Source organism: Ornithodoros turicata, chromosome 4 (assembly GCF_037126465.1).
Source record: "Ornithodoros turicata isolate Travis chromosome 4, ASM3712646v1, whole genome shotgun sequence".
Taxonomy (NCBI): domain Eukaryota; kingdom Metazoa; phylum Arthropoda; class Arachnida; order Ixodida; family Argasidae; genus Ornithodoros; species Ornithodoros turicata.
In genome coordinates, this window is record NC_088204.1 from 16,023,853 (window position 1) to 16,051,787 (window position 27,935).

The following is a 27,935-nucleotide window of genomic DNA, read 5'->3' on the forward strand; positions in this document are numbered from 1 at the left end:
TTCTTGACTGATTTTATAAATTTGATTGCAGAATGACAATGCACTGCACAGCAAAAATATTTTGCATCATGACATATGATGGACAGCTTGATGATGAGACTGTTTTGAACTGTGTTATATCTCACCTCATTGCTTGTTTAACATGTGGGGATTTCTAAAAAAAGCTAGTGTTTCATTATGTAGCATTTGTAATGTTGGTCATGCATTGTCGTGTCCAGAGCATCTTTGAAAAGCAGGCTATTTCAAACAGTTTGTTTGTCTCTTTAGCTCAGAGCTTTGCGTTTTCATTTTGAATGGTTTTACACACACCCCTATGATTACAAAGTAGAGTGGGGTTCCCACATTCATTGGAATGTTCACTACATGTATAGTAAGTTGATCTGGATTACTATGGTCACACACTTTATTTTAGTTGAACACAAAAACTATGTACATAAATTACAAGTCAATATTCACAACAGAAGTCATTACACAAGCACTACTAGCTGCAAGTCAAGTTGACTGCAGATAGTCTGCAGAGTTCCTTGTAAAGAAATGCTCATCTTACCACGATACTTATACCCCCATATACTTTTAAGTTACGAGATTCTGAATCAGAGATCCAAGTTTTCAGACTAAGCTCGGACAAAATGTATTTTATACTTTTGCCAACTTTGCCTTTGTCACAAATAAATAAAGTTCAGAATTTTGTTCACACGTAATTGTGAAATGAGAGTTGCCATTCATTTAACACATTGTTGACACTAAAGACTGCACGATTTGTGAACACCTGCAGATGCCAAACTGTGCAGTGCAGAGACAAAGGCATCCATCACAATGCAATTGGCTGCTAGCACTCTGAACTGTTGCACAGCAACAAAGTACAATGCTGCATCCAGTGAGCCCAAAGCAACTTCCTACGGCTAGTGAAACTTAATAAATATGCTTCCATCTTACAAAACATGTAACAATGGGGAAAATCCTACTCACAAAAAAGTAATTCGCAATGAGAACAAGGTGTTAATGACCAGTAAAGTACTATAATACAAAAGGAAGATGGTTCTTGGTTTCTCACTGTTGCCCGATGAGAAGTTCACAAACAGAGGGCATCCTGCATATAAATGAACATTCACACAAAAACATGCACAACCACACTTCACCCCCGGAGACCGGGTGAACCCCAGCTCCCTCCGGGTCAATCTCCATTCAAAAATGTTACAGACCTTGTTGCACTGTGAATATAAATTAACCTATGGTGGAGGAATACAGTTTGTTTTTTCTATCTTCAACGTTTCAATGGTGAAGCATAAACCTAGGGAAAACCAAATTTCTGAGCACGCGTACCGTCCCGTTACTCACGACACTGCAGTATACACACTGGTGCTCAAGCATTGCTCACAAAGCTGTGCCCGTCGAGTCCGTTGCACACAGTTTGTTGAAAATGTCTTGCGTGAAGTCTCTTGGCTCAACACGGTGGAAGACGCACAGAGTCCCAATTTAGCTCCAGCGAACAGGAAGCAGTACCGCTAGCACCGTTGAGTGTTTAGGTCGCACACTCTCCATTCAACCTCAGTGTGGCCAACCAAACGTCCTTGCAGGAAAACCTGTGACTTCGACAGGTTTTTTCGGCAACGAGATGCACACAGTGGATATCAGTTCTTTCTGGCACTGACGGCCAGTCCAGTGTCCGAGCTCCTAGCTAATTGGTGGTTACTATACAAACTCATTGGTGCCTGGCGACGTAAGAGGTTCCATACTCTGCAAGAAATCATAAAAGGGGGTTTAGTGAAAGTTACAAAATAGAAAGGCTTACAGCCTGCTGGAAGTTTGTGACACAAGGTACGTTCCTGCCAGAGAAGAATCTTTAAGGCGTACTGCGTTTCTAATGTAAGCCTTCACAAATCTCGATTCTGTGATGTCCCACAGAAGACTGCTATTCCAAGTGAGTGGGTGATATGACATGCATTTAAATATTTATTTTTGCACACTGTACCTCTCATTGCTTTGCTCATTGCTCAAATCTCTCATTGCTTTGCGATGCAATCAAAAATTTCAATTCAGAGTGAGCGAGTCTTGCACATTCTTTTCTTGCTGGTGTGGTGTGGTGTAAGTTCTATAGAGCAAAATATTATACTATAAATAGAGCCTTAAGTTTTAGGGTGAAACCCCGATTTTTACCCGGCAAGACGTCAGTAGGAATGCACACTAATTTGTTTGGCAGCAAACGCAGTTACATCACCACTTGTACCGAACCAGTTCAGTTAGTTTGAGTAACTGAGCAAGATTTCTCCCCGGTTTTGCCGAATTTGCTTGAATTTAGAGCACGTTTACCCAATCTTTACTCCCCAAATTTAGAAAAAATATTTCCTGAAAACTTCAGGCTCTATCTTTAAAACTGGGAAATATCCAAACGATCACTTGAGCCCTCAATAGCCAAATTCGAGCTCGAATAGCTCTAGTGATTGTTTGGACATTTCCCAGCTTTAAGATTTCAGCCACTGTGGTGTGCTGTGTCTTAAGTGGCCTTGTGCTTTCTGATTAAGCCTGGTAAAAACCCATTTTTACCATTGATTTGCATCATCGTCACAAAAAGACAAAATACAAACTTGACAAAGGGCAAATTCAGCCACCACAGAACACTAAGCACTGTGCATCAGAAGTCTTGCTGGTGTTCATCTGATATGCGATATTGCCTGATTTTACTGTACCCAGTTTTACAGCCCTTGAAACAAAACCCAATTTTCACGTCTAAAAAAAAAGAAAAATCCAAAAACTCAAGGGTCTACAAGAATGCATTAACTCACCGGAGGGTACGACCTTGCAGGCTGGTACTGGTTCTTTTCTAAGCTCAACTGGTCCTCTGTTGTCTTCCTGTAGACAGGGTTGTCGAAGTTTAAGCTGGTGATGTTTCTCCTGAATTTGCGGTACACCAAATACGCCACCATGGTGACTACAATGGTGAGCCCGCCCAGGACGCTGATGACGACACCTGCTATCCTACCCGTGTCCGGCTTTTCTTCTTGCACGCCCAATTCAACTGCTGTGGTGTTCTCATTTACTGGTGGCATTGTGGTGATGGTGGTGGTGGGTAATAGTGTCGGTGCTTGCGTAATTTCTGTAAGGAAAACAAATTCATTGCGTTTTTTTGTTTTCATTGGCACCCCGAAGTAGAACGTGCAAAGTGGTGTACCTGTTGTGGTTACAACGGTATTGCAGAGGTCAGAGTTATTGGAAGGAGAAGTGTCTGATGTGTTAGTGCTGTTAGAAGCACAGTCCACATCAAGGACAGATTTCTTCATGTCCCTCGTTTCTTTTTCAAAGTGGAAGTAGTTGAGAAAAGAATGAGGAGGAAAAGATGAAGGAGAAAGATCAGAGAACGTGCAAGAATAGAGATACACCAGGAATAGAGATCTAAACACTGAGTAGCAAATTTTTGTTGATCATGAAAATAAAAATGTGATGTTCAGTCGCATCGAAACTATTTAGAGTACTGCCCGAAACAGAAAAATAGGATTGTGTGGCATTGCAAGAAATGTATGGACCAAGCAGTGCTGTGACTAACAAAAGGATGCTTTTTCGATTTTTTAAATTTTGTTAGTCAATCAGTTATAGTGGTATATATGCAACTGATAGTATTTGTGCTGTTTCACAAGTTCCTCAATGAATTTGGTGTTTGAGAGGAACTACCGTGAATATGACAGTGTACTGAATGAGTGCCAGAAACAGACGGCATAAATAACCAGTCAATGACATTATGCAGCTTTTGATTGTTTATGATGAAAGAAATAATACACCAGTACGTTACTACGCCCTGACCACGGACAAAGCAAGAAAAAATATGAACCCCCCCCCACCATGCTGGAAGACATTCAGGATGCACCTACCAATTATTTTGCAGTTCTGCTTGTCCTCCTGCAGCTCCATGTCATTGGGACATGAACACGTGTAGCGCGAAGAGTGGCTGCTGAACAATGGTGCTGGTAAACAAAGATGAGAGCAAAGTCCGTTTGCATGCTTGCAGTAGTTTTCCCCTGTAAAATGAAAAATTAACATTCACCTCTTCACAGGCAGGTTAGTGACTACCTTTATGAGTAAAATGCCTGGGGACTACAAACAAGAGCATCAAACCGAATTTTTTTCCGGCTCAATTTCGGTTCAGCTCCAAGAGGACACACATATCTGTTCCGAACCGGTTTCATGACGCTCTAAACCGGTTCCAAATCGGTTCATCGCACAAGGCCCTAAAATAAACGGTAGGAAAGTTCCGGAAACTTTCTGTTCGCATGTCCTAGCTGGCCGCAATACTGTGACAAGAACGCTTGTCCGCAGGAAAATGAAACTATAGAAAGTGATCGTCCAACGTTGTTTCCATCCATGTGGTCGTCCAGCTATGCGTTTCCGCTTGTATTAGGGACAGTAGCTTCAAAAAATGTCGCAGGAACCGGTCACTTTTGGAATAGGTTGGGGCACTTAAGGTTAGCAAAATGAAAAACGGTTTGTCTCGAACTGCCGATGCTTTGAAACCAGTTTTGAAACTGTAACCAATATTTTCTAAATCGGTTCGGTTCAGCTCCAAGATGGTGGCGGCCTTTCCGGTTTGGTTCCGGCAAAAAATAACTTTTTTCCTGTTTTCGGTTCCAGTTCGGTTTGATGCTCTGCTACAAACACTGCAAAAGAGTGACACCTACCTTCAGGTTGCTTATAGCTGTGGTAAATGTGGAGTGCCATGGGTGAGTAAACCTCGTGGATTATTGACGTTACGTTCTCGCCGGTGAATTTGTTGGCTTTGTTGATGGCCTCCAGGTCCCAGTCTGTCCAGTAGAGCCAATCCTTTTTTGGAAAAGCATTAAAACTTAGAATACAACACCAGACCGACAAAATATGAAGGGTGCAATCGAATCATGTTTACCTCGAAGACATCCAAGGAGAATGGGTGCTTCACAGCCAGAGGGGATGAAACAACCACGCGGCGATTTGTTCCATCATAATCCGAACTACAGATGATGTGCAGCTTTGCGTCCGCCCAAAACAGCTTCTTGGTTACATAGTCTATGGAGAAAATTGCGAGAAATATTAGAACAATGGCTATCAAATTCTGTCACTACTAATTGCACGATTATTGCGGTTAGCGTGAGGCTCACCAATAGCAAGTCCATTGGGCCAGAGGATGTCAGTTGTCACAATCGCAGCACGGTGAGACCCATCCATGCCTGAACGTTCAATCTTTGCTGCACTGCCCCAGTCAGACCAGAACATCCAGCTGATAAAACAGAACAATGCAAACAATTAATAAAGCTGCCAATGTACAGCTCGCGTCGAAGTAAACTTGAACATCGCTCCAGCCCGCAAAGTGGGAGGACAGCCACAAAGGGCGGCTGAAGAGCAGGCGAGCTGGGCTCGCTTGCACGAAACGAACTTAGTGTAATACTTAACAAGTTTCCCCACTTACAGTAGTGCCGGAGCCGCAAGTGGCTTGCACGAAACTTTTAGAACACTAAAGTGGTGGCGCTAGCTCCACGCAAATTAGGGTGCTGGCCAAGGGTCCTAAGTGCACCCAAAACTACCACACTAAAGCTTAGGACTAACATGTCAGCCGCTATGAACCGTGTAGCGAGGACTCGTCGGCGGCACCAACTGTATCTCGCAATGCAGTACGCATTTTCCTCGCAATACTAACAAAGTCATTTTTTTATGCCGTGTGGGTGCTGTACGTTTTGTGCTTTTCGTTAGCAACATCTCTCAAAATGACCGCTGCGCAAGATGCCTCTCACCGGCACTGCCAGTGGTGATAATCTCTCCATCATCGAGCAATTCGAGACCTACTTTGGGCCACAGGCTTTATTTTATTTGACGAAAGTACGCAACAAGTGACCTAACGCGTTCTTGCAGCTACAATGATTTTACAATGCCTTATTTTGGTTCTACAAACCGTTTACGTGCGACGGCAGAAGCAGACGACTTCCCACAACCCAAACATGCCGTGACGCACGACTTCCTGCGATGAACTCCGGAAGTTCTCGTTCTACCAATGAGAGCCCTCCGAAGACTGCTACTGCTCGTAGCCACGATCCACTTTAGAACACTTAACTTAGGGCGTTCGTCGAAGTGTTCGTGCAAGCCACTTAACTGCAACCCTAAACCTAGTGCACTAACGTGTTAGTGCAACACTTGTTAAGTGTTACACTTAGGAAGGTTTCGTGCAAGCGGTGATAAGGGATCTCCATAACGAATCCTGAGACTGGGGAAAACCACACATACGCAAGTCTTCAACCACCCTGGCAGCTCCTAGCAGAAAACAACCCCTTCATAACGAGGGTGACCTCTCCAACCGTAAATAGATGACCAAAACGCCCTCTGCCGTTATTTCTACTCAGCACCACCAGGTTGCGCAGGCCGGAATGGCGTCCAAGTTAACTCTGATGCGAGCTGTACACGCTACGTGGAAGATGAGCAGCCAACCTACCCTTCAAGAGGGTTGACCACGATGGCGCGCGGCTCATCCAAGTTGTCAGAAAAGAGGGTTCGCCGCATCGTGCCGTCCAGGTTGGCCACGGATATGGTGTTCATAGCAGTGTCTGTCCAGTAAAGGTGGTTGTAAATCCAGTCGACTGCCAGTCCGTCTGCAGCCTGCAGATGGTCCTTGATAACCGTTGTGATTTCGTTACCGCCCTTCATTGGCGCACTGCAAGAAACAACGTGAACAACGTTAGAACGTGCCTGCAGACTTTGTCCATACGAACACGCAAGCCCGAAGTCAGAAGCTCACCTGTTGATGGCTTCAATGACTGTGTCGGACCAGACCAGAAGCTCCTTGTTGTACAAGTAGTCCAATGCAACGGCACTCTTTACCTCAGAGATAACCTCGTTGTACTCATTCGTTTCCAGGTTAATTTTCCTGATGTCATGACGGTTTGCAAACAGCAGGTACGCCACACCAACTATACGATAAGAAAAATCACATGGTAAGTTCAATGTAAATTGATACAATTTGCACATCTGCTGTTGCATTGAGTCCTAAATTGTATATTTATGTATTTCATAGAAATGCTACCACGTAAAAAGTGACGCATATAAAGTTAATCCACCTGCCCCAGTTTTTGTTGCTTGTGTTTGTATTCTTCTCGCCAAGTTATGTGATGTGTGTGTGTGCGTAGGGCCCTGCATTTTCATGTTCTACATTCTTAAAATCTGGGGGTAAAAATTGGGTTTTATTTCAGGAGTCGTAAAACAGGGTAAAATCAGGTGATGTCAGGTTTAAAAGTTGATTTCCGGGTGGAACATAAAAAAAAGGCCACTTCTCCAATTTTAGATTGACGTAAGAACGTGAAGAAGTGCAGCCTACTGCACGAAAGTCTTGTTTTTATGTATATAGTAAACAGTTGATGCTCTTAACAGTCTTTTTTATTATTGACGTAAGATGCGGAACAGCTGTGCTGAATGCCTGGGGTTCTTAGTTTTCGCGTTAACCCCGATTTTTCACGATAGTTCCCCCCCCCCCCCCGAACAAGTTTTCAAGAATTCGGGTAACACCCGATATCTACCCGAAATCCTTGCGGTCCTTCAACTTGTCGTTCTCGGTAAACCGCCCAAAAAGTGAATCATAATATATCATCAAACCTATTTGTCCTCCTTTTACGATCCCTTCCTGCAGGAGTCAAAGACGAGCTTTTGTGCAGCTCGAGCAACTGTTCAAATACCGCGGTCATTCACCGCCCCAGTTCCGATCATAAATATAAAGGTTCTTGTTTCTCGTCCCAGTGTCACAGCAGTGGCTTGTTTCATATTCCTTTCGTTTCACCCGAAAATTCCCCGGTGACATATCAAACACTGATCACAGAGCCCGATTTCTCCCCGAAATCTCGTGTATAAATAGAGCCTGACGTTTTAGGGTTTTACCCGATTCTTCCCTGAATTTGCACCCCGAATTGAAGGTTGCCTCTTTAGGGTGAAACCCGATTTTTACCCGGCAAATTTCTCTCACTGGGATGTCTGTAGGAATGCGCTAACTTACTTGTTTGGCAGAAAAATGCAGTTACATCACCATTTGTACCAATCCGCTACAATTAGTTTGAATAACTGAGCCCGATTTCTCCCCAAATTTAGCGTACTGGAAGTTTTTTCACCCGAATTTGCATGAAATTAGTCCACATGTTTATTTACCCGATTTTTATTCCCCGAATGTAGGAAAAAATATTTCCCGAAAACTTCAGGCTCTATGTATAAATAGCACCCAATTTTTCCCTCCCGAATTTGAAAAATCATAAAACCCGAAAACCAAGCACCGTATGAATGCCTAGTGTACTCCAGTGCAGATTCGTATTTCCGAAACAATATCTTTGGAGGGGGACTCTCTGGACAAGACTGCCCCGCTCTAATTTCGTTTCCCAAATAAAAGGAACACCAAACTTCCAAACAGATCCCATTGCATACCTGTTGCCCTGCAGAGTCTGTGATCCCTTGGCTCAACCGAATAACCTTCGATGCACTCACACTTGTAAGCTCCCTTCGTGTTGGTACACTTTTGAGAGCAAGACCCCGGAATTTCACATTCGTTAATATCTGAAATTAAAATTCGCTCATATGATATCTGTAAAGCACAAAGGCTGCGGGAGCATGACAATATCTGGCAAGATCGCAAAAGCGAAATAGTGCTGACAAGCTGGTGCACGACTGCGAAGTAAAACCAGAGACAAAAAATGCAGACAAATTCTCGTTACACAGCAACAAGTTTAATGGACAGCATACCCTATATATACTCAAAAACCTCAGGAGGTTTTTGCATATACATATAGGGCTATATATGGATATATGCATATAGAGTTATATATGGATATATTTATTTATTTATATACCTTAAGTGCCATTACTATGGCATTACATAAGGGGGGAAACAATAGGAAAAGGATACATATAGGGTTATATGGATATATGCATATAGGGTTATATATAGGGTATATAGGGATGAGAGCTCACCCTCGCAGGTACGGTTATCAGACATCATCTTGAAACCACGATGACATTCACAGTGGTAACCGATTGGATCATCGCGGCATATGTCCGAGCAGCCTCCATTCCTGAACAGGCACTCATTTTTGTCTATAGAAATAGAGGTTTGTCAGTCAAGGTACGTCGACAATCTTCTTGGAATTATAGTCTCATATCGTACGGTGCACACTTACGGCAACGCTCCTTTGGCTCATCTTCGAAATTTCCACAATCATTCTTTCCATTGCACACGAGGTCTTTAGAGATGCAGTTTGAAGGGCTGCACTCAAACTGGGTCTCTGGATCGCATTCTTTGTCTGAAATGAGATTTAATCCTCTTTAATCATCTATGCTCAATCTTTCAAAAGCTTCATATTATTCACCATGATTACTTTGCAGTAGACCTATCGCATAGCTAATTACAAGCAATCCAATTAAATTCATTAAATTTTTCAGAATTACTTTAAGGATTACTTTGAACATTCGGTCATTGTAACAAACTAAATTACCTTTGCGAGTAACCTGTAATTAACTTGCAGTTACTTTGGAATTACTTTGCATCTGGCATCCAAATTCATTTTAAAACCTTAATCATTCTTACAATGTCTTCAAATTTTTACTTGTTCATGACAGACAATACTATCGTGATAGCAAACATGAGTATGCAAAATGTGTGGGTTTGGTACACGGTGAAATAGTAGGAGATGAGTTTTCGCATACTCGAAATATCATCATCATAAATCTAACCCAAACAGACATGACACAACACCTCAAGGAAGAATAAAGTTATACATGAAAATTATTTATTGAAATGAATAACTCAGTCTAAATCAATTACGTTTCATATGGCAGTGATGTTGCAGTTATGACAAATTGCAATTGTAATTTAATGACTCTTACGAGCAAGTACTTCTGAAAAGAAACAGGTCTGCTCTAGAGTTTAGACTAAAATGCAGAGCAGTTTGATGACCACTAAAGCAGGCACTCACTGCTGGGACAATTCTCGTGCTCATCGGATTTGTCCGGACATTCGGCTATTCCATTACACTCCAACTGTCCTGGAATGCAGTGAAGGTTCTTGCATTGGAATTGATCTGGCCTGCAGGTATTCGTACCTGTATGAAGCAAACAAATGCAATCGAAGGTAAAAATCACTTGTGTACCCAACCGCAGCATAACACCTGCTGCTTCCACACTGCTCACGAGATGCTTACAATTGGCCTCGTCAGATTCATCGACACAGTCTGGATCCCCGTCACACACCCAGGAAAGATTGATGCAGTTGGCACCGTTGTCACAGGCAAAGTCTCTGCTTCCACAAGTGGAGTGCCCGACTGCACTAGGGGCTGTTCCAGGGCAGCTGTGTTCATCTGAACCATCCGTGCAGTCTACATCACCGTCGCAGTGCCACCTGTCAGGTATGCAGCGCCCATTTTGGCACATAAACTCCGCACTAGAGCAGGTCACATTTGCTGCAAAGAGGAGGGGTACAGCAGTTAGCTAAATGGATCATAATACTATACCCTAGCAACACCGAATACCCTCTGGATGTACGAATAATGTCCTAATGAATCTGTTTGTCTGATAGATATCCGTCAGATATCCATCGGACGTACGAAACCGTTAGGACATTACTGTAATTTCACGCATATAAGCCGCACCGCAGGTAAGCCGCAGGACCAGTTTCTTGGACCGTTTTGAAAATGTTCATGCAGATAGGCCGCATTCGCAGATAAGCCACGGGCAATACGATGCTACTGATTTGTGCCACAAAGGAGACCATAGAGAAGGCCATAAGCCCTGTGGTCCATACTCCGGGGTCGGCGTGGTGTACAACAAAGGAGGTCAGTTCCAGTGTTCTACCAGAATCGAATTGTGCACTTGCTGCGTATTTTTCATGGATCAACAGGCCAGTGGTCTTGCAGAAGGTATGAGTCACTGCACCACTTTAGTTAAAGCTGCTTGGGGGAAGGCACCAGGAAGGTCAGTTTGCTCAAATGTGGACGCGCCCTTGTTACGGATTGTTCGTGCAGTGGCAGGGCAGGGCGGTGCTCTTCCAGAGATATTGTCGGCCCTTTTGATGAAACTGATGTACGGTGAAAATACCGGGGAAAAATAGTCATCTGATAAGCTGCACCGGTGGATAAGCCTCAGAGCGCCCATGATAGGAAAAAAAAAAATATATATATATATTGTGCATAAGCACGCCTGATACGCGTGAAATTACGGTATTCGTACATCCAGAGGATATTCGGTGTTGTTGGGGCAGTTGTAACAAAAACATAGTCCAGCCCACTAGCCTTATTCAACACTTACGGCAACTCTTCTCGTCGCTTCCGTCCCCACAATCGTCGTCCTGGTCGCACATCCAACGTTTAGTAATGCATTTTCCGTTACTGCACGCAAACTCCTCCTGCGTGCATGTTGCATCATCTGAAATAAATTCATTTAATGTGTGACATACATGACAGATGAGAGATACAAGCACGTGCACAGCACAGACATTCGGGCGAACGAAGATACTACATATAATCTGATGTACTCACGGCACCCATCCTTCTCGTCTGACCCATCCATGCAGTCTTCTTGCCCGTCGCAATGCCATGTGATTGGGATGCACACGCCTTCTTGTGTCTTGCAGGAGAATTGGTCAGGAGAGCATGTCTTGTTTTCTGCACAGCAAGGAACGAAAATTAAAAAACAAATATCTTTTTTTTCCCCGCATTTTCAGTTTCCGTAGTACGTACTACAGGGACACTGAGCCTTAGGTGAATGCTTGTGGAAGTCTTGCATGTTAACAGGCCATACCCATGGCTTGCAAGGATCTCAGCAATGGCTTTAGAAAGGTTTTTATCTTATTTTGAGGCTCGAAGCACAACGTTCCATGCCGTAGTAGCCTAACTTGACGTTTTTGGGACTTTTGGGACTTGAATTTATTTTTTTATTTTTGGAACTTGATTTTGGGACTTGAAATTACCACCATATCAAGTTTTGAATACGTAGCTTCTTTACCTGTGTGACGTGACACAATTATCGACAATTTTGTTCAAACATTTTTTACACACTGCAGTCAGAAAAACAAACAAAAAACGAACAGCATCACTCAATTGAACGGGAGAAATATTTTGTCATGCTTTTGATCATGGGAACATTTTGTACTGAGGCCAATGCATTCCCCTCACAGATACTGTCATCCCCTGTTAAATATTTCTGTTACCAGCAGAACTTCTTGCAGCGCAAAAAAAGAGGTAAAAGATGCTTCAGGAAAGGCTAAGCATACATAAATACACAAGTTATACTGCCAAGAAGTTAGTGCCTGAAGGTACTAGTGCATATTCGTAGATATACGCAACGCTTTAACAACGAATGTGCAGCAAGACATTATCAGGGAAGAACCTGAATGAATTCATCATTTCTAACATCACATGCGATGTTGAAAGTGCAGCATCAACACTTCTAGCTACGTTGCATTGCATCAGCGTGAATAGGAAGCAAAGCCAAGAAGCACGTGGCACGAGCAATTTATCTTTCTCGCAATACTCCCAATAATTGCTTCTAGGAAGTACAATCCCCACTGCCTCGACACAAACAGCAGCGAAGGGGAGAAGCACAAGTTATCCTCCATCAACAGCCACATATGTAATGATGACTTGGGGCTGCAGAATGATATCGCGGAGCATAATTGCTACACACTACATTGGCAATGGAGTAGTACACGAGGATGCCAAGGCTCTAACTGGTGGCGACCCAATTTTGCACTGCAGTGATAATTTGTCTTTGGCAGCTCCGTAGCGGTCCAGTGTTTATGGCGCAGTTAAGCTCTTGATCAGGAAATGGAGTTGAACGAGGAATAAGAACACTCACTGCAGACGGCATCGTCCTCGTCCGAGTGGTCCCCACAGTCGTTTTCATTATCACATTGCCACCGACTTGGTATGCACTTTCCATTAGCACAGTGAAATTCTGTTTCGGAACACGTTCGGTTTTCTGAAAGAAAAGTTCCAGCAAACATCAAACAACAGAAAACACAACATGCTGAAAGACTGGGGGGGAGTGCAAAGGAGGATGTGAATGACCCACTGACAGGCAGGAGGTCTATTGCTATTTTTCAAACACTGTTCCAATATTCAGACTTTTTTAATATACAGAACCATTAGATTAGAATCCTGAATCGGATATAGAATTTTATGTATCAGGGTTTTGAACCTAAAGAATTTGAGTGATGTGGTTTCCAAACGAAATATGTTTGAATAGTCCTGATGCTGCATTCGTAAGCCCAAAAGTGCCAGAAGAGAGGCTATGAAAACAAGTGTGTGTTGCTTCGTATGAAGCCCTGTTTGCATACATATCACCTATGTATGCTGTAGATGTGCCCGGTTCAGTTACATAATTATCTTTAATTTTAAAATTATTATTCACACAGTCCTATTTGTTGGCTTTATGAAAAAAAAATAAAGGAAAGAGAAAGTCTCATTCTTTAATATTCGACATAACTGGGGCGATAATATGTTCTGAAAATTTACAACCGAGGCATCTGCACTCAATTCTTTTAAATGCTGCATGTATTCCAACCAACATATATGGTGTACTTTCACAACATGACGCTCACAAAGGGGAACACAAGTGTGTGTCTAGACTGTTTGCGCGTTTTAAGTAACTATATATCACGAGCCATTTCTCTGTGTTCAATTGGCAAACTTGAACTCTTCCCAGAGCGGCGCGACGCAGTTCGAGGAATCACACGAAATGTCCTTGCGCAATTGCGTCATGCCTTCGGAGCCATTTAATGGTCCACTTCCTACAGCTATACACCACAACACGGTCTGCGCATCTTCCCTCTGCCACTAAAGCAGACACATGCCCTTGAAATTTTTTTTCGCGAACACAATTAATCATGTTTCATGAGTAGCTAAGGGACTTCGCCAATTTTTTGCTGCATTCCATCGGGAATCCAAAGGTATCAATTTGCGCTGTTAACCACTTCGACGATCTGGTGTCGGTCAACTGCGCAGTAGGATAATCAAAGCCACATAGGCGCCGCCAAAAGAGGTGATGCAGTAAAACAAAACTGATAAGCGCGCTTCCGTAAAAATACAAGCAGACGAACAAATTGGCCCGTTGCCACGAGACGCGTCGTCGCTGACGTCTGCATCAGGCGTTGCGCAAGCAGCCAATGAGAATGCGAGGTGTGGCTCCTACGTCACAGACTATCGAAAGGCGAAGCAGGAGGCAGGTCATGACGGTCGGGCGTACGCACGCAAAACTCGCTTTGGGAAGCTGGCTGTATTTCCCCGCGTGTTGACGCGTTTTAGAATCGGGGCTGCTTTTATCGATTGAGTTTCCTTTCTGTCTGTTGTTACGTCACGGGCAGCAAGCTTTCCAAGTCCTGAGGAGTTTCCCAGCAACCGAAAAAGATGAGAAAAAAAAAATAGTATATCGTTGGTAACGTCACCGTCAAGTTACCCGAGCCAAGAACACCGTGTGTGACTCAGAATCGTGTCTGTTGATTGGGTGCGGTAGCCTACTTTGCCGGTATTTTGTCATTCAAACCCGTCCCGTCGTTGTTAGAAGGTGTTGTTCAAAATAGGCAACAATGGTAACAGATTTACCGTATTTTCACGCGTATTAGCCGCACCGCAGATAAGCCGCAGGACTCGTTTTTAGATACATTTTGAAAATGTTTTGGCAGATAAGCCGCACTCGCAGATAAGCCGCGGGTAATACGACACGACTGCTTTGTGCGCTAAACCAGTGATGAACATACAAAATCAACAGGGACGCTCAACGCTCGTCAGCGCCGTACTCCCTGCCAGCTGCCCTGTTCACGTACTTGTCCGCGAAGTCGACGACTTTTAGTTTGAAGCCGCTGTCGTGGCTGTGCCTCAGCGTTGGAGCCATGCCTCACCTCTAACTGCCGTGCCCGTGTCCACGAATGCTGCTGCTCTCGTCAAATGAGAACTGACGCATAGCTGACCACGTTTTATCCCGATGACAGGTGTATTGAACCCTTCCTGTGGGTCTGCCGACAAGGGAGACCGTGGGGAAGGCCATAAACCCTGTCCACATTCCGGTGTCGGCATAATGTATAACAAAGGAGGTCAGTTCTAGTGTTCTACTAAGATCGGATTGTGCCCTTGTTGCGTGTTTTTCGTGGAATGACGGGTTAGTCCACTCGAATATGGAGTGGACCCGCCCCTGTTCGGTATTGTTCGTGCACTGGCAGGGCGGTCCTGTTCCGAAAAACATGAGGCACTGTCGGCCCTTTCGTTTAACCCGGGGTATGGGGAAAGTACCAGGGAAAAATAGTCACCAGATAAGCCGCACCCACGGATAAGCCGCAGAGCGTCCGCGAAAAAAATAAATCGCGCATAAGCCGCGGCTAATACGCGTGAAAATACGGTACATGTCATTTCAGTGGTTTGTGCGGTTTTCATCTCGGGGGTGGGGGGGTGGCACTTGTGTCTGTTCGCTTATGGACTTTTTTGGGGTGTATTTTTTTTTGGGGGGGGGGGGGGAAGGGAGGCGCAGGGAAACCCGTCGGCATGTGTTTCACCATGCTGATCGTGCACGTGCTATCCCTTCCACACATTTACGGAGTTAAGTTATTTTGTCGAATCATCATCTCTGCACCTCGGCGAGAATAATTGCAGCGCGTGGCATTGGAAGTTGACCATGATGCGTACTTCAATGATCTCTCGCCGTCTGCAATTAACCCTTCCGTATACCACGCGTTTGTCCTTGCGTTATAAGAGTCCTGCCTACGAACGACACGCTCCGAGTGCAAGTTCTCGTCTGGCAAAACTGGGTGAAGGTTGAAGGTTTAACTCGTACTGCAGCTCAGCAGGAAACTCCAGGACTGGGACGACACGCTTCGAAAGAACTTTCAAGCAATCCGAGATAACTCAGGGAAAGGCCAACGTGTGCCGACGCCAGGGACTCGAACCCGCATCCTCCTGATTTTCGGAGAGGGATGCTACCCATGACATTACATCAGCATGGCTCTCCCCTGAGGGACAGTGCCTCGAGTACAACGGGAACGGATAGCAGACTGCTGTTTTCAAAATAATTATTTAAAGAGATTGAAACATTTTACTGAAAAACAAGCTTTCGGACGGAGTCAGTCCTTCATCAGGTGCGACTGAACACTTGGTAGAGATGTACATTAGTATAAATATCTCTACCAAGTGTTCAATGTATCGCATTTCGTGCCGATTTAATTCGTGTGCTTGTCGCACGAAATCTACTTTCCAATGTCTTCTGCGGGTTACACATGCCTCAAGGGTAAGACTATAGGTAGTGCATAAAGCTTTCCCCCAGACAACATTTAACTTTTTTTGTATAAAAACAGCGCAAGCAAAAAATGGGAGAAGTCTAGCACTCGCAAGTGAATAAAATAAGTATTTAAAGAGATTGAAACAATTATTTTACTGACAGCTTGTTTTTCAATAAAATGAATGTTTCAATCTCTTTAAATACTTATTTTATTACTTACTTGCGAGTGCTAGACTTTTCCCATTTTTTGCTTGTGCTGTTTTTATACAAAAAAGTTAAATGTTGTCTGGGGGAAAGCTTTATGCACAAATAATAGTCTTATCCTTAAGGCATGTGTAACCCGCAGAAGACATTGGAAAGTAGATCTCGTGAAACAAGCACACGAATTAAATCGGCACGAGATTTTGTCGGGACTTTCTCTTTAGTTCTATGAGATAGGGAGAGGAAGTCTGGGCGACACACGGGCTCCTACATATGGATGCCATGTCGCACAAAAGCTCAAATTATATTTTTCTCCAAGGCCGCGGACACACTGACCGCAAACAAGTTTGCCAATCCTTATCAGAGCAAAGCATTACGTCAATACTAATGGCGATATACCGCATGTATAGATCCCACAGTTCCAAAACTGCGTCAGGTGAGACGCGATTTCTGCTGAAACGCCGGCATCCACAATGACATGCACTGCACTGTCGTCTGCGAAAGAAAGCCATCAGACGTAATATCATGTGGTGCGACAGAGGGATTGGGTTGCATATGCGCATGCGACGACCGATTTGCGTTTTTGCGGGCACCTGAAAACTAAAACCACCAGCTGACGTCAACGGAATCAGAGACGCCACTGCAAACTGATCACACGGTTCGTGTTCTCAACCCAGAATATGGTCGGCATTTTTACGTCGCGTTCTTTGTTGGTTGAACGGCAGCGCTGGCGCGTATTGAAAATATGTATACACGCGATTTTAACGACAATAACTTGAGATTCATAAAATCGCGAACAGCTAAACACATCGTGTGTAGTTGAGATACCCAAAAACCTCGAAGCATTGATCTCAAGATGCTATTTTGCACAGTGATTGAATAATATATGGAAGTCATAATACGAAAATTATTACATCAGTAAGAGGTTCCTAATATGTACCTCTTTCCCCTCCCTCTTTCTCGGACAAACATGCATAGCCAACATAGCACAAACAAAAAGTAGCAGTTATTTCTAAACGCAAAGGCAAAACAGCAACAAACGTTCTCGTGTTTCATTTGGTTTCTTTCAATCGCATGGACGAACTCTTATCAGCTAGTTTCGCGTTTTCCTGATAACGACCGATAATCTCGTCTGCGTATGTATCAGTTTTCACCGGAGGTGACTTCCCATCTGCTGCCCAAGAGCGCGTCCTCGGCGCTGCCGGAGGCCCGAAATAGAAGGGACGGCGCCCGCTATTTTGTGATGCGCCCAAAACAGACATCGTACCACTTTCCTCTTTCGTTCCAATGTACGTACAATCGCACTTTGTGCCAGCCATTCCCATTTATAATCCCATCAACACAGGGCACGTTGCCTTGGGAGGACAAAAAACTTGTAACTCCAGCCAATCGCTTTTTTTTTTTTTTTTTCATTTTTCGTTATCATTCGTCTCAGACCGAACAAACATACATGCTGGCATACAGGGCACTTTGAACGTTGATTGAACTAGTATATTTTAGCAAGTAGTGGTTAACGGAAAACAATGTTCTATCCGTGTGTTTATTAGCGTTCGTTCCTTTTATTTTCATGATTAATGCGGTCACAAAATTGTTCGTTTCTCTGCGGCGTCAACGTAGTGTGATGATTTCTCGCAGAAGACATGCGCCGACACTACAGACCCGCCGACACGCAGAAGACATACGCCGCTGCGCCAACATACTATCCCAACTTTTTTATTATCAGGTTGATTAATGAGTTACGTTGCAGTAGAATGACCAAATCCCTAATCTGAGTGAATCGTTACTGGTATACAGTTGACAGGATCTAGTAAGTTTCTTTAACTTTTTTTACGTTAAAGTTAGCAGACGACCGTCTGCCGGGGATGCTAACAGGCTTGTCTGAAAGACGAACTCACCGCAGCTAGCTTCGTCAGAGCCGTCTCCGCAATCATCGTCTTCATCGCAATGCCACGAAATTGGAATACATTTCTCGTTGCCGCATCGGAACTGACTCGTCGAACATTGACCTGGAAGAAAGGTAAACATACAAGAACAAATTATTAGGCGCCTTTTGGTTGTCGCACCCCACATCAAAACATCAAACACGAAAAGCGAGAACATAAAATCACAAAGACGGCAAAATATTAGCATGTATTCTAAAGGTGACCTAAATACAACTAATTGAAGAAACAAACAACGAACACTAGTCTTGAGACCAGATGTAGTTTTGACTTGTTCTCATGCAATGATCACATTATACAGGAAGAATGTACGCTAACATCCACCATAAGCCTTTGTTGTGTTGTAAAAAAATGTAGTGCCGCTTTCGTTCGAAACTACTTCCGAACTTCACTCGAGGGCTGAATGAAAGTCATGGTGACTTCATTCTGCCTATTAGCCGAATTACGATCCTATCAGTGACGTTACCATTAGCCGAACATCGTAATATTGAAACAGTGAATGTTGAAATTGTACCGCCAGAAGTTTTCCGGACTTGACAGAATGAATGAACGGACAAAGCATTTTTACAACCTGTGACTTACTTCCACTTTTACAAACTTTATCTTTGCGACTTTATCATCCGCAATAACGCGGAACCTCAGAACGTTTTATCATTAATAATAAAACAATCGAATGTATTTGTGAAAATGACAAAGCACTCTTGTTTGCCACTTTGCTCAGGGCCGTTAGTATACGGCTCGAGACTTCGATAATCCCGCTGTAGCACGATAACCAGAATTTTCGATAGGGCAGCGATGATCGCACGGTTGCCTCCAGTCACGCTTTAGGTGTGTTTGCAGTCTTCGTTTTTATTGCAGTCAATGGTACCGTTACGACTTCCAGATATCGAGGTCAGAGCAGAGTCCTCTCTAACCTTGTGCCTCCGAGCTGATTAAGTTATCGCAACTCACTGCAAGAGGTGATAAAAAGTGCCTTTAGTATTTCTTATTGACTTTCCGAAATGATAGCCTGCAATGGAATGTTCGTTGCCGCTGCGGAATGCAACAGCCAAAAATTGAATACCGCCCTGTAGGGTATGCAGCTATCTTTTTTTTTTTTTTTTTTTTCGGTCAACGAGAAAAATTTGATTTTCAGAACTCACGCACAGCTCAGTTTCATCAGTTATGTATAGCCTGCGTCGTCTGCAAGCGAATTCGGCCTCCGAATTTAATCGCAGACGCCGCCACGCGTCGATTGGGTAATGCGTTCCGTACAAATTTTCCGCTATTTTCCTCCAAGCCTGCAGCTGTTCCACAGCAGTAGCGAAGTCTAGTCACGCCACAGTTTACACGTTAGTCGTTGAAACGCTTTTCCTTCGAGCAAAAGGTCTCCAATCGCGTGCTTTTTGAACGGCAGACATTGCTCCCCGCCTCGACCCATTCCCCCTCTCCTCTCCTTCACGCTTGCTTTTTCAGTTAACCTTGCCTTCAGAATGAATGAAAACTTCTGGCTCATACACCCGAAAATGCATGCTTGGGTAATATGCATTTCACAGCGTGGCAGCTTCACACTTTCAACACGTGGAGGCTTCGCAGAGTTGGTTGACCGAACTGCGCAGAGCAAACAGACGACATATACGCAGACGACACGCTCGCACTTCTGCGTACGAGGATTTTGCGACGTAAAGCGGACACAAATTTGGTTTGAACTTTGAATAAACACTCGTGTAAGAAAACACGCTGAAGAGAAGACTGTCTAGGTACGCGAGGACACTGGAATTTGGCCCTTCCATACCGCTGCTCCAGCGGCTCAGCATATGGCTCACAGAGACGAAGACGTATTCGGTGCAGTAAAACCATCTTCTCTACAGTGTGTAACAAACGAACGGTGCGCATGCGATCATGACTTCATGGCATGAGGTCTCCACGTCACGGAGCTTAGCGTGACCAGCACCCACGACGATGGCCACGCGTACTTCGAGAAAATTCGAATACGTGCTCGCTCGGAAACATTTCGAGAAATCCGTACTCACTTGCACTGTATGCTGTGCTTGAAAGAAGTGCTACGAAGACAAACAGTAATAACCAGATTGCGGTACTCCACCGCAGTGATTCCATGCCGGCACGTATAATAAACCGGATAGCGGGCACACGTTTTCCGGTCGTTGTGTCTCACAGGCAGTTTGAATTTGGGAAGCTCACAGTTGTAGGTCCGTGAAGCCTCGAAGCACAAACACAGAACAGAACACGGATTAAGGAAAGAAGAAAGGTTACTAGAGAGAGAGCTTTCGCGCCCTTCCGAGCTGGAGCGGTCACGCCGTGTGTAAAGTTGTGACGGGAATGTTGCGGTGGGATCGTACGATGTCGGCTGCTCCCGCCTGGCGTTCACTACCCCCCTCGCCTCGCTAGTTCCCTCTATGGCGTGGAGCGGGCGCCACAAAAGCAAAATTACCTATGACGTCACGCAATTCTTGGGCCAATCGGCAACGTCTCGCCGTCGCGCGATGGACAAGAATATCTGCTTTCAACCGCGTGATAGAAGAAACAAAAAGGCACAGAATCGTCTAGATGACATGGAGACATCCGAAAGTGGATTCGGTGTAAATAGAGCTCTGGCAACCTTGACAATGATTTCGTGGTCGACCTACCTGACATTCACGCGCAGAAACTGCCTTTCCGATGTGTTGTCTCGACTAATTCATTCCGTCCTTCTCACGAAAACGAAAATATTGGTGACAATCGCAAGTGTACGATGCGAATCGAATCGGCAACCGAACTGAACAATCCAAGACGAGAGATGAATACGATATTTTGCACAGACTTGTATAATGTAACACGGTTTGAGAGCTCGTTTTGTTTGCATAATGTAAAACCCCGAGACTAGTGAACACGTAGGGATGGTCACAACACGAAGTCTCAGTTTTACATTATGCATCAACTTCACCAGCTCGCTTGCTTCTTAGCCATCTTTTCATTGTCGTTTTGTTTGTCACGAGCCTTTCATCTACAGTGCAGTGATGACAACGGCAATGTTCAACAGCAAAGCACGTCAACTCTGCCAAAACGAACCTGTCGAAGAACACGACATATCGTTTGTAACACGTCACTGTGTTAAGATTAGAACGAAAGTCGCCACGTGAATATTACGGAAGATAATTCGTCCCGCAAAGTTTTCTCATACGTTTTACGATTCACGCCTCTTTCATTTCACTTTCATTTCAGTTTCCTTTCCCGCATTTGTTCGCACTCTGTCTCGTCCCCCTACCTTCTTCCTTTAATTGGCACGGCGTTTCAAATGCAACGTCAACTTCCATAGAAGCGATCATAGGTATTTACATAAACGCCCTTATCTTGATCGATCCCTAACACAAAGAATTCGCTCCATGCTGGCATGTTAACGAGGACCACAGCCGCGCTGGCGTAACTTCAAACCAAAACAAAGCGAGGACATAAATCAGGGTCCCGTCTGCAGCTACTCCATTCCCATCATAATAAATCCACGTGCACAGGTCTTCCACAAGTTGGCTGACGTAAGAATTGCGTCAGCGTGTACACAGAAAACCGAAGGGTGTGGAACTGCTTCCATTGCGTGAATCCCCAAGCCTATAATTATGGGCCAGGCGGCCGCGCACGCGCAGAGCAGTTGCGTTGTATGCGAGCTACTTCATCCAGTCGCAATGCTGCGACTGTGCTTGGACAAACGAACGTGTGACAGTCAAATGAAGCCCCCCCCCCCCCCCCCCCCCCCCCCCGTCTGCCGTTTATGCTGGTGTCATTCTCAAGGTTGTCATGATCATCAACGTGTCATGATGGCTCTGTGCAGCGTTTGGCTTCCATTAAGACAAACGCGAAGGTTGTCTGCAACTGGGCGCCATATAATTGGCCCGACATATAGAAATTCGTATGAGTGTTGAGATGCTGAAGGATACGAATATGACGATTTGCGTTTTCACAAGTGAGGAAATGGGAGTTATTAGGCGAAGTTTGGATTGCATAATACGTTACTGCGCACGCCTATCTCTTGGCACGCGGAAGCCCGTTAAGTGTTGCTTTGCATGCAAGTTTTAGCGACTCTAGTGAATTGCCTGTTCCTGTGGTAATGACGTAAAAATAGCGAGAAAGTTTTTGACTAACTCTGTATTTTGGCAAACTCTGTAAACGTGCAGTTTGAACTGAGTTGATGCTATATTTCGAGCAATTACAATTGACCGTCGCCGATTCTCACATTCAATGACCTATTTTCTTGGGCAGGAAGAGCATCGTCGTCGTGCGGAAATCAATTATCAATTAGTATCAGTTGTACTTCACGTACGCCAACAATAATGCATGTCATGTTTCAGAATTGTAAAACGTCAACGGAATAAATCTCGTTACAAACCAATAAAGAGCAATAGTTTTGAGTAGAAGTAATGATTAAGTATTTTCCCCCAGTCTGTAGAAGGAGACAAACACAAGTTTTTATTACTTTTAGGTGTCTATTTCGTCCCAAAGTTTTGCAACGTAACAGTGAATGAAAAATTCGGTACATATTACGTAGAACATACTTGTAGCCGTTATGCACAAGTTGCTCTGTTCATTTCGCCAAACGCGCACCAACATAAACACTCGCTCGCCATCCGCTTCCTGAACCGAAACCGAAATTGAACTCCCCGCGCCACTGCTGGTACTTCCCCACGCGGTTCCCCTGGCAACGGAATGCCACAATGCGAGAGGGGGTGCGCTTGCTTTGCGGAACAGCTGGGACATCACGCCACATTTTAACCGGGCCGCAATGGAGCTTTGCCGGCTCCTCGTTCTGCATATATAAAACACCCGGCGAGCTACGAAGACATCGAAGGTGACTAACATGCAACACCGCAACTACGAAAGAATGAATCAAGACGAGTGCATGCATGGGATGAAAAATCGAAGGGCAGGATTTTGAATGGAACTATTTCGCGTGCGGAAGAGTGCAGATCTTCGACGGTGGTTCGGATTAGCTCGAAGCCGGCAGCACCGGCATCCGGCAGAAGGGTAGGCGTGGCACACCACCTGCTTTGAGAGGGTTCCTCGGACTGTATACGTGTGCTTACTAATGCCCACATGTAACGTCTTTTGGATGCAGGAAGGGTTGGATAATTCGACTGCACATAATTAGTTGTCACGCAGCGTTGAGATAAGCCGGCGTGGTTGGATGACGAAACATGGACGAAGTCTCGCTGACGTGTTTGGAAAAGTTATTGATGCAAACTGACTGGATCCACATATGGGATTGCACTCGTAACAGGACATCCTGTAAATGTGACCTCATCGTAAAACGAGTACTCGCCGAGGAAAATGTTACACGAACGCCTGCTGGTGCTTGGATAAAACGTGGAGAGAGAGAGAGAGAGAGAGAGAGAGAGGCGTGCTGATTCCGTTGTTCTCTCCGGTGACTGCTGGATGGGGTATTTCACCAACAGTGCGAAGTCCAGATGTTGCTGTCGTGCTCCCTTCCCACGTTTGCTTGCTTCTGACGCACAGGTGGAGAAAGTTTGTTGCGCAGCACACGTGTAAAAGGACCAACATCCACAGTATTCCAGGGCAATGATTCTGTCCTGCCCCCCCTCCCCCCCCCGAAAAATGTTCCTTTTCTATCCTGTGCAGCCCATATAGAGGGACCCTTGTTATTTCAGATCAAAACACATGTCGGCAATGACTCCTAATGCAAAGACGACGTTACTATAGTGCCCCCCCCCCCCCGTTGGTGTTCCAGGGGCAAGTGCACTACCTACTGAGCTGACCAAAGACGAAACGCAGGAAAACAAGAGAGAGGAAGGGAGAGAGAGTGGGACTCTCTTTGTTGTAGGGGTCCTCGAGGTTTTGTGCGTAGAATCTAGTTTGGTGACCTTTAATTATATTTAATTAACTTATTTTATTGTACTAACTACAATGAATGAAATTGACAAATCTTTAGCCAAATGAAGTTATTTACATTAATTTAATGAATTTAACACTACGTCAGAGCGTTGCACAAGCACGTTGCATGAAAATTCCTTAAGTGTCTCCCACATAAATTCCACGTCACCGTTATTTCATGACGTGCTCATGAAACAACATCCGTCCCCCCCCCCCAACTCTCTCCTTATTTTCCAGTTCTTCCACTGCTGCTGTGACTGACCAAACAGGCCAGGAAAGACGTCCAACGGATGTGTTTTAGACTTGGGCGCGGGTACAACGCTCCATATTTCCTTATGTTACACCGCCCTCCCCCCTCTCTCCCACCCCATCTTCACCTCCTTCCCTCACATATTGTCTGATACTGTGCTGAGCGAGCCCCTCCCGTCCGACGAAGCGCAGACAGCTAGTGAAGTAAAGTCGGTGAATGAGGATCGAGCTATAAATAAATCGGAACACAACTTTGAGCTCACCGACCTATGCGGAAAACGCTTCGGGCGCAGTTTTCTCAGTCTGCAGCGAGGATGATGCAAAGTGTCTGATAGGTTGGCTCAAGTTTCAACGATCACACGTTAAGGAACGATGTTCTGAACGGTACTTGAGTGCCTCTAACAGTTGATTGATGTTGATGAAGAAACACAACACGGTGATCGACAGCGGTGAGGCATAAACAAGGATTTGTTTACTGTTTTTTTAGGATGCATCGTGCACGGTCGGGTGTTTGGAGCAGTTCCGACTGTGTCGAAAATGGGAAGAACGTGTTAATGGGAGTGTCTTCACCGCATAACACGGTCAGAACCAACCCCCATTCAGAGTGATGTCTTCCTCTCCCCCGATTTGTTGAAAACGGGAGGCGCACGCTTTTTTGTGTCACAATTATGTAGATACGTTAATTGGCACAAAAAGGCGTACCGTAGCCCGCTCACCCCTGAGATCCGATCCGATAAAAGAACTAGAGTTTGAATTAAAAACGAAATCATCATTTTTAACTTAATTACAGTTGGTACGAAAGTAATAGAATGACACCGAGTTACATTCGTTTCAATGTAACTAAATTATTCTTTCCCGAAGAACATATATGGAAATATTTACTGGGAGAACAAATGAAACGACGACGGGAAGTCCCTGCTTAGCAGACACGCTATAAAGGAACTGTTTTATTTACAGTTCTCTAGCCGCACGTATAATGAGCGTGGGATCTGACTGCGCTTTGGATTCACCAGTGGAAGTTGTCTCCGGCGATTATTCCAGTGTGTATAGACTGCGTAGCCCTTGCCTTGGAAGTTTATACCGTGGATTTTGAAATGTGGCATATCGTGGCATCCTCCACTTGCGTTTCCTGAAGTGGCGAGGGTGCTTCCCCCAACTTCCTCTTCCTTTCATCGTAGCTGTCTCGGCGCCGGGTTCTCATTCACTTCACAACGCAAGCTCCGCGTTCCAGAGGTCTGCGTGCTGCCTCCTCTCAACCTTTCGCACGTGGACATACAAATGGACGGGACATTGACATATAAATATACATATGCGCAGAGCACGCATGCGTACGGCCACAAGCTGATGTACTTCCGACTGGTTCCCCCTGACAGATCTGTGTGCAAGCGATCTTGCACTTGTTTTTTTTTCCCTCTAATTACTTTTTTTTTTCGTACGTAAGTACGTTCTCGCTTCAGTATTCAGTAGCGTATGTTCCATACATTTTTATAGTATCTTGTATATGTCTGCGACTGGAATACCATACGTATACAAGGGCCTTTCAAGGTTGACCTGCGATTTTTATTTCTTTAAGTACAATGGAAAATTCGGGAAGCACCAAACTACGTCAGTTTTTCAACGTATTCACCGTGCGCATCTAGACACCGCTGCCATCGCTGTGGTAACAGGTCAATGCATTTGGCGTAGAAAGAAGTGCGCTGTTGTCGTAGCCACTGCAGGGTATCTTTCTGGAGGCCCTCATCTGTGTTGAACGTCTTTCTTCCAAGGTGCTCTTAAAATGACCTAAGTCAATGGAAATCGCTTGGGGCTAAATCTGGACTGTAAGGGCCATGGGGCAAAACCTCCCAGCGCATTTCGGCCAGTATTGCAACCGTCCAATTCGCCGTGAGGCCGGACATTGTCATGAAGAAGAATGACCCTTCCGTACAATATCCCAGGCCTTCTCGCACGGCTCACTTTATCAACGTGGAGTAGTACTGGGCATTAATCGGGACCCCTTGCTCCAAGAAGTCCACATGGATGACACCATAGATTGAGAAGTTACCCGTCAAAAAGAACTCGTTATAAGTTAAGTTACCCTGTGAAAAATGTAACTAAGTTAATAACGAAGTTCTTCAGCCTGAAATGTAACTGGTAGTTACTGAGTTACTTAAAAAAAAGAACGAGTTACTTCCAAGTTACTTCGGACACAAAATAGCATTACGCAGGTGCAGCGCGCGTGAGCAGATGAGTTAGACCTTGAGTTCCCTGCGGAGGAATGCAACACGCTTAGATCGTCTTCGTTTATATCCAACAATAGACCTCTCCCTGTTTGTAAACAAATGACGTCATAGCGTTCGACAGCGCCACAAATTTGGTAGAGTTGAACAAGAGGTGAACAAGGAGCTAGAGGTGAACAAGGTCGCACCCGAAAGCCACGGTCTTGAAGGGATTACGATGGTCCCTGAAAGAGACGCGACCTTCGGTCCTACTTTTCTTTCAATAGGGGGCAACGAACAAGTGCCCGTTCCTGGAACCAAGCCCTCTCCTTCCGCTTTGTTTCGGTTTCAGTGTGTCTACCAACGTCATGATGACGTTTCTCTGGTGGAGGTCTATTTGAACGCTTTGCATCTTACTCCCTGTGGGCGCACAATGGTTCAGCTTCATTTCAATGGCAGCGGTTCTTACTTCCTGAATAAAATACTGTAATTGATTCAGTATCACGTTTTATGGCAAAAACTGCCACGAAGGAACCGGAGAGAAAGCAAGAAAATATGTGCACCTCAGTAAAAAGCGAATTAAAAGTAACTTGGAACTTAACTTAACTTACTTTGGCAAAGTTACCTGAAAAAGGAACGAGATCCTCTGAAAGTTACCACGGCGCAAAAGTACCGAGTTAAGTTACAAGTTACAAAAAAAAAAAAAAAGAAACTTAGTTACAGTAACGAGTTACTTGTAACGAGTTACCTCGAACTCTGGATGACACCCCGCATGTACCAGAAGACAGTTCCCATGGACTTCCCAGCAGACGGCTGCATCTTGCTTTTCTTTGGCGGCGGGAAAGCCTTATGTCTCCACTCCATTCTGCTTCTTTTGAGATGAAACCATGCATCCAGGTTCCATCACATGTGATGATTGCTTGCAAACATTCGTCTCTCTCGAATTGAAACCGGTTCAACAGCTGCTCAGCGACTGCCATGCGCGCTTAATTTTGGTCACATGTGGTTCATTCGACACCATATCGCGTCCTTCGCCAAACTGTCCTCACCATTCGTACCCTCTTCTCCATGACGTTGTTTGTTCCCCATACTGTGCCTGTAATCTTTGCAAGATCTCAGCTGGTTTGACGTTCTCCTTCACAAGGAACTTGATTGTTCAGCGCTGTTCCTCAGCTACAGACGCACTGTTCGCCGCCATGATAGCTGTCGCTGCTGCACGTGCCGCTGACGCGAGAAGGACTGCACTTCGTCCTCC

The 27,935-nt window shown here is 44.7% G+C and overlaps 1 protein-coding gene across 2 annotated transcripts; it reads right to left on the reverse strand.

Annotated features, from left to right (window-relative positions):
- Positions 1-385: 385 nt before the first annotated feature.
- On the reverse strand, positions 386-20,754 carry LOC135391194 (very low-density lipoprotein receptor-like). Of its 2 annotated transcripts, XM_064621335.1 has the most exons (19): positions 20,390-20,754; positions 18,333-18,443; positions 12,829-12,951; positions 11,511-11,636; positions 11,281-11,397; positions 10,179-10,436; positions 9,954-10,079; positions 9,159-9,281; positions 8,953-9,075; positions 8,410-8,538; positions 6,746-6,917; positions 6,443-6,661; positions 5,121-5,239; positions 4,889-5,028; positions 4,668-4,809; positions 3,864-4,010; positions 3,170-3,289; positions 2,784-3,094; positions 386-1,737 (listed from the first exon to the last, which is right to left on the reverse strand). In XM_064621335.1, the coding sequence occupies exons 1-19, from the start codon at positions 20,472-20,474 to the stop codon at positions 1,693-1,695; spliced, it is 2,736 nt and encodes a 911-aa protein (XP_064477405.1). In that variant the 5' UTR covers positions 20,475-20,754; the 3' UTR covers positions 386-1,692. The 2 variants fall into 2 exon arrangements, with proteins under 2 accessions (XP_064477405.1, XP_064477406.1); XM_064621336.1 differs by lacking the exon at positions 3,170-3,289 and having other exon boundaries at positions 20,390-20,753.
- Between the last annotated feature and the right edge of the window lie 7,181 nt (positions 20,755-27,935).

What these genes read in the sequence shown, in the direction of transcription:
- LOC135391194 (XM_064621335.1), bottom strand. Translation starts at nt 20,474, where the DNA reads ATGGAATCACTGCGGTGGAGTACCGCAATCTGGTTATTACTGTTTGTC. An exon ending in AAGCGACGAGAAGAGTTGCC is followed by an intron (nt 10,437 to 11,280) that starts GTAAGTGTTGAA and finishes TCCTCTTTGCAG; the next exon opens with CAAATGTGACCTGCTCTAGT. An exon ending in TGAGCCAAAGGAGCGTTGCC is followed by an intron (nt 9,076 to 9,158) that starts GTAAGTGTGCAC and finishes CTATTTCTATAG; the next exon opens with ACAAAAATGAGTGCCTGTTC.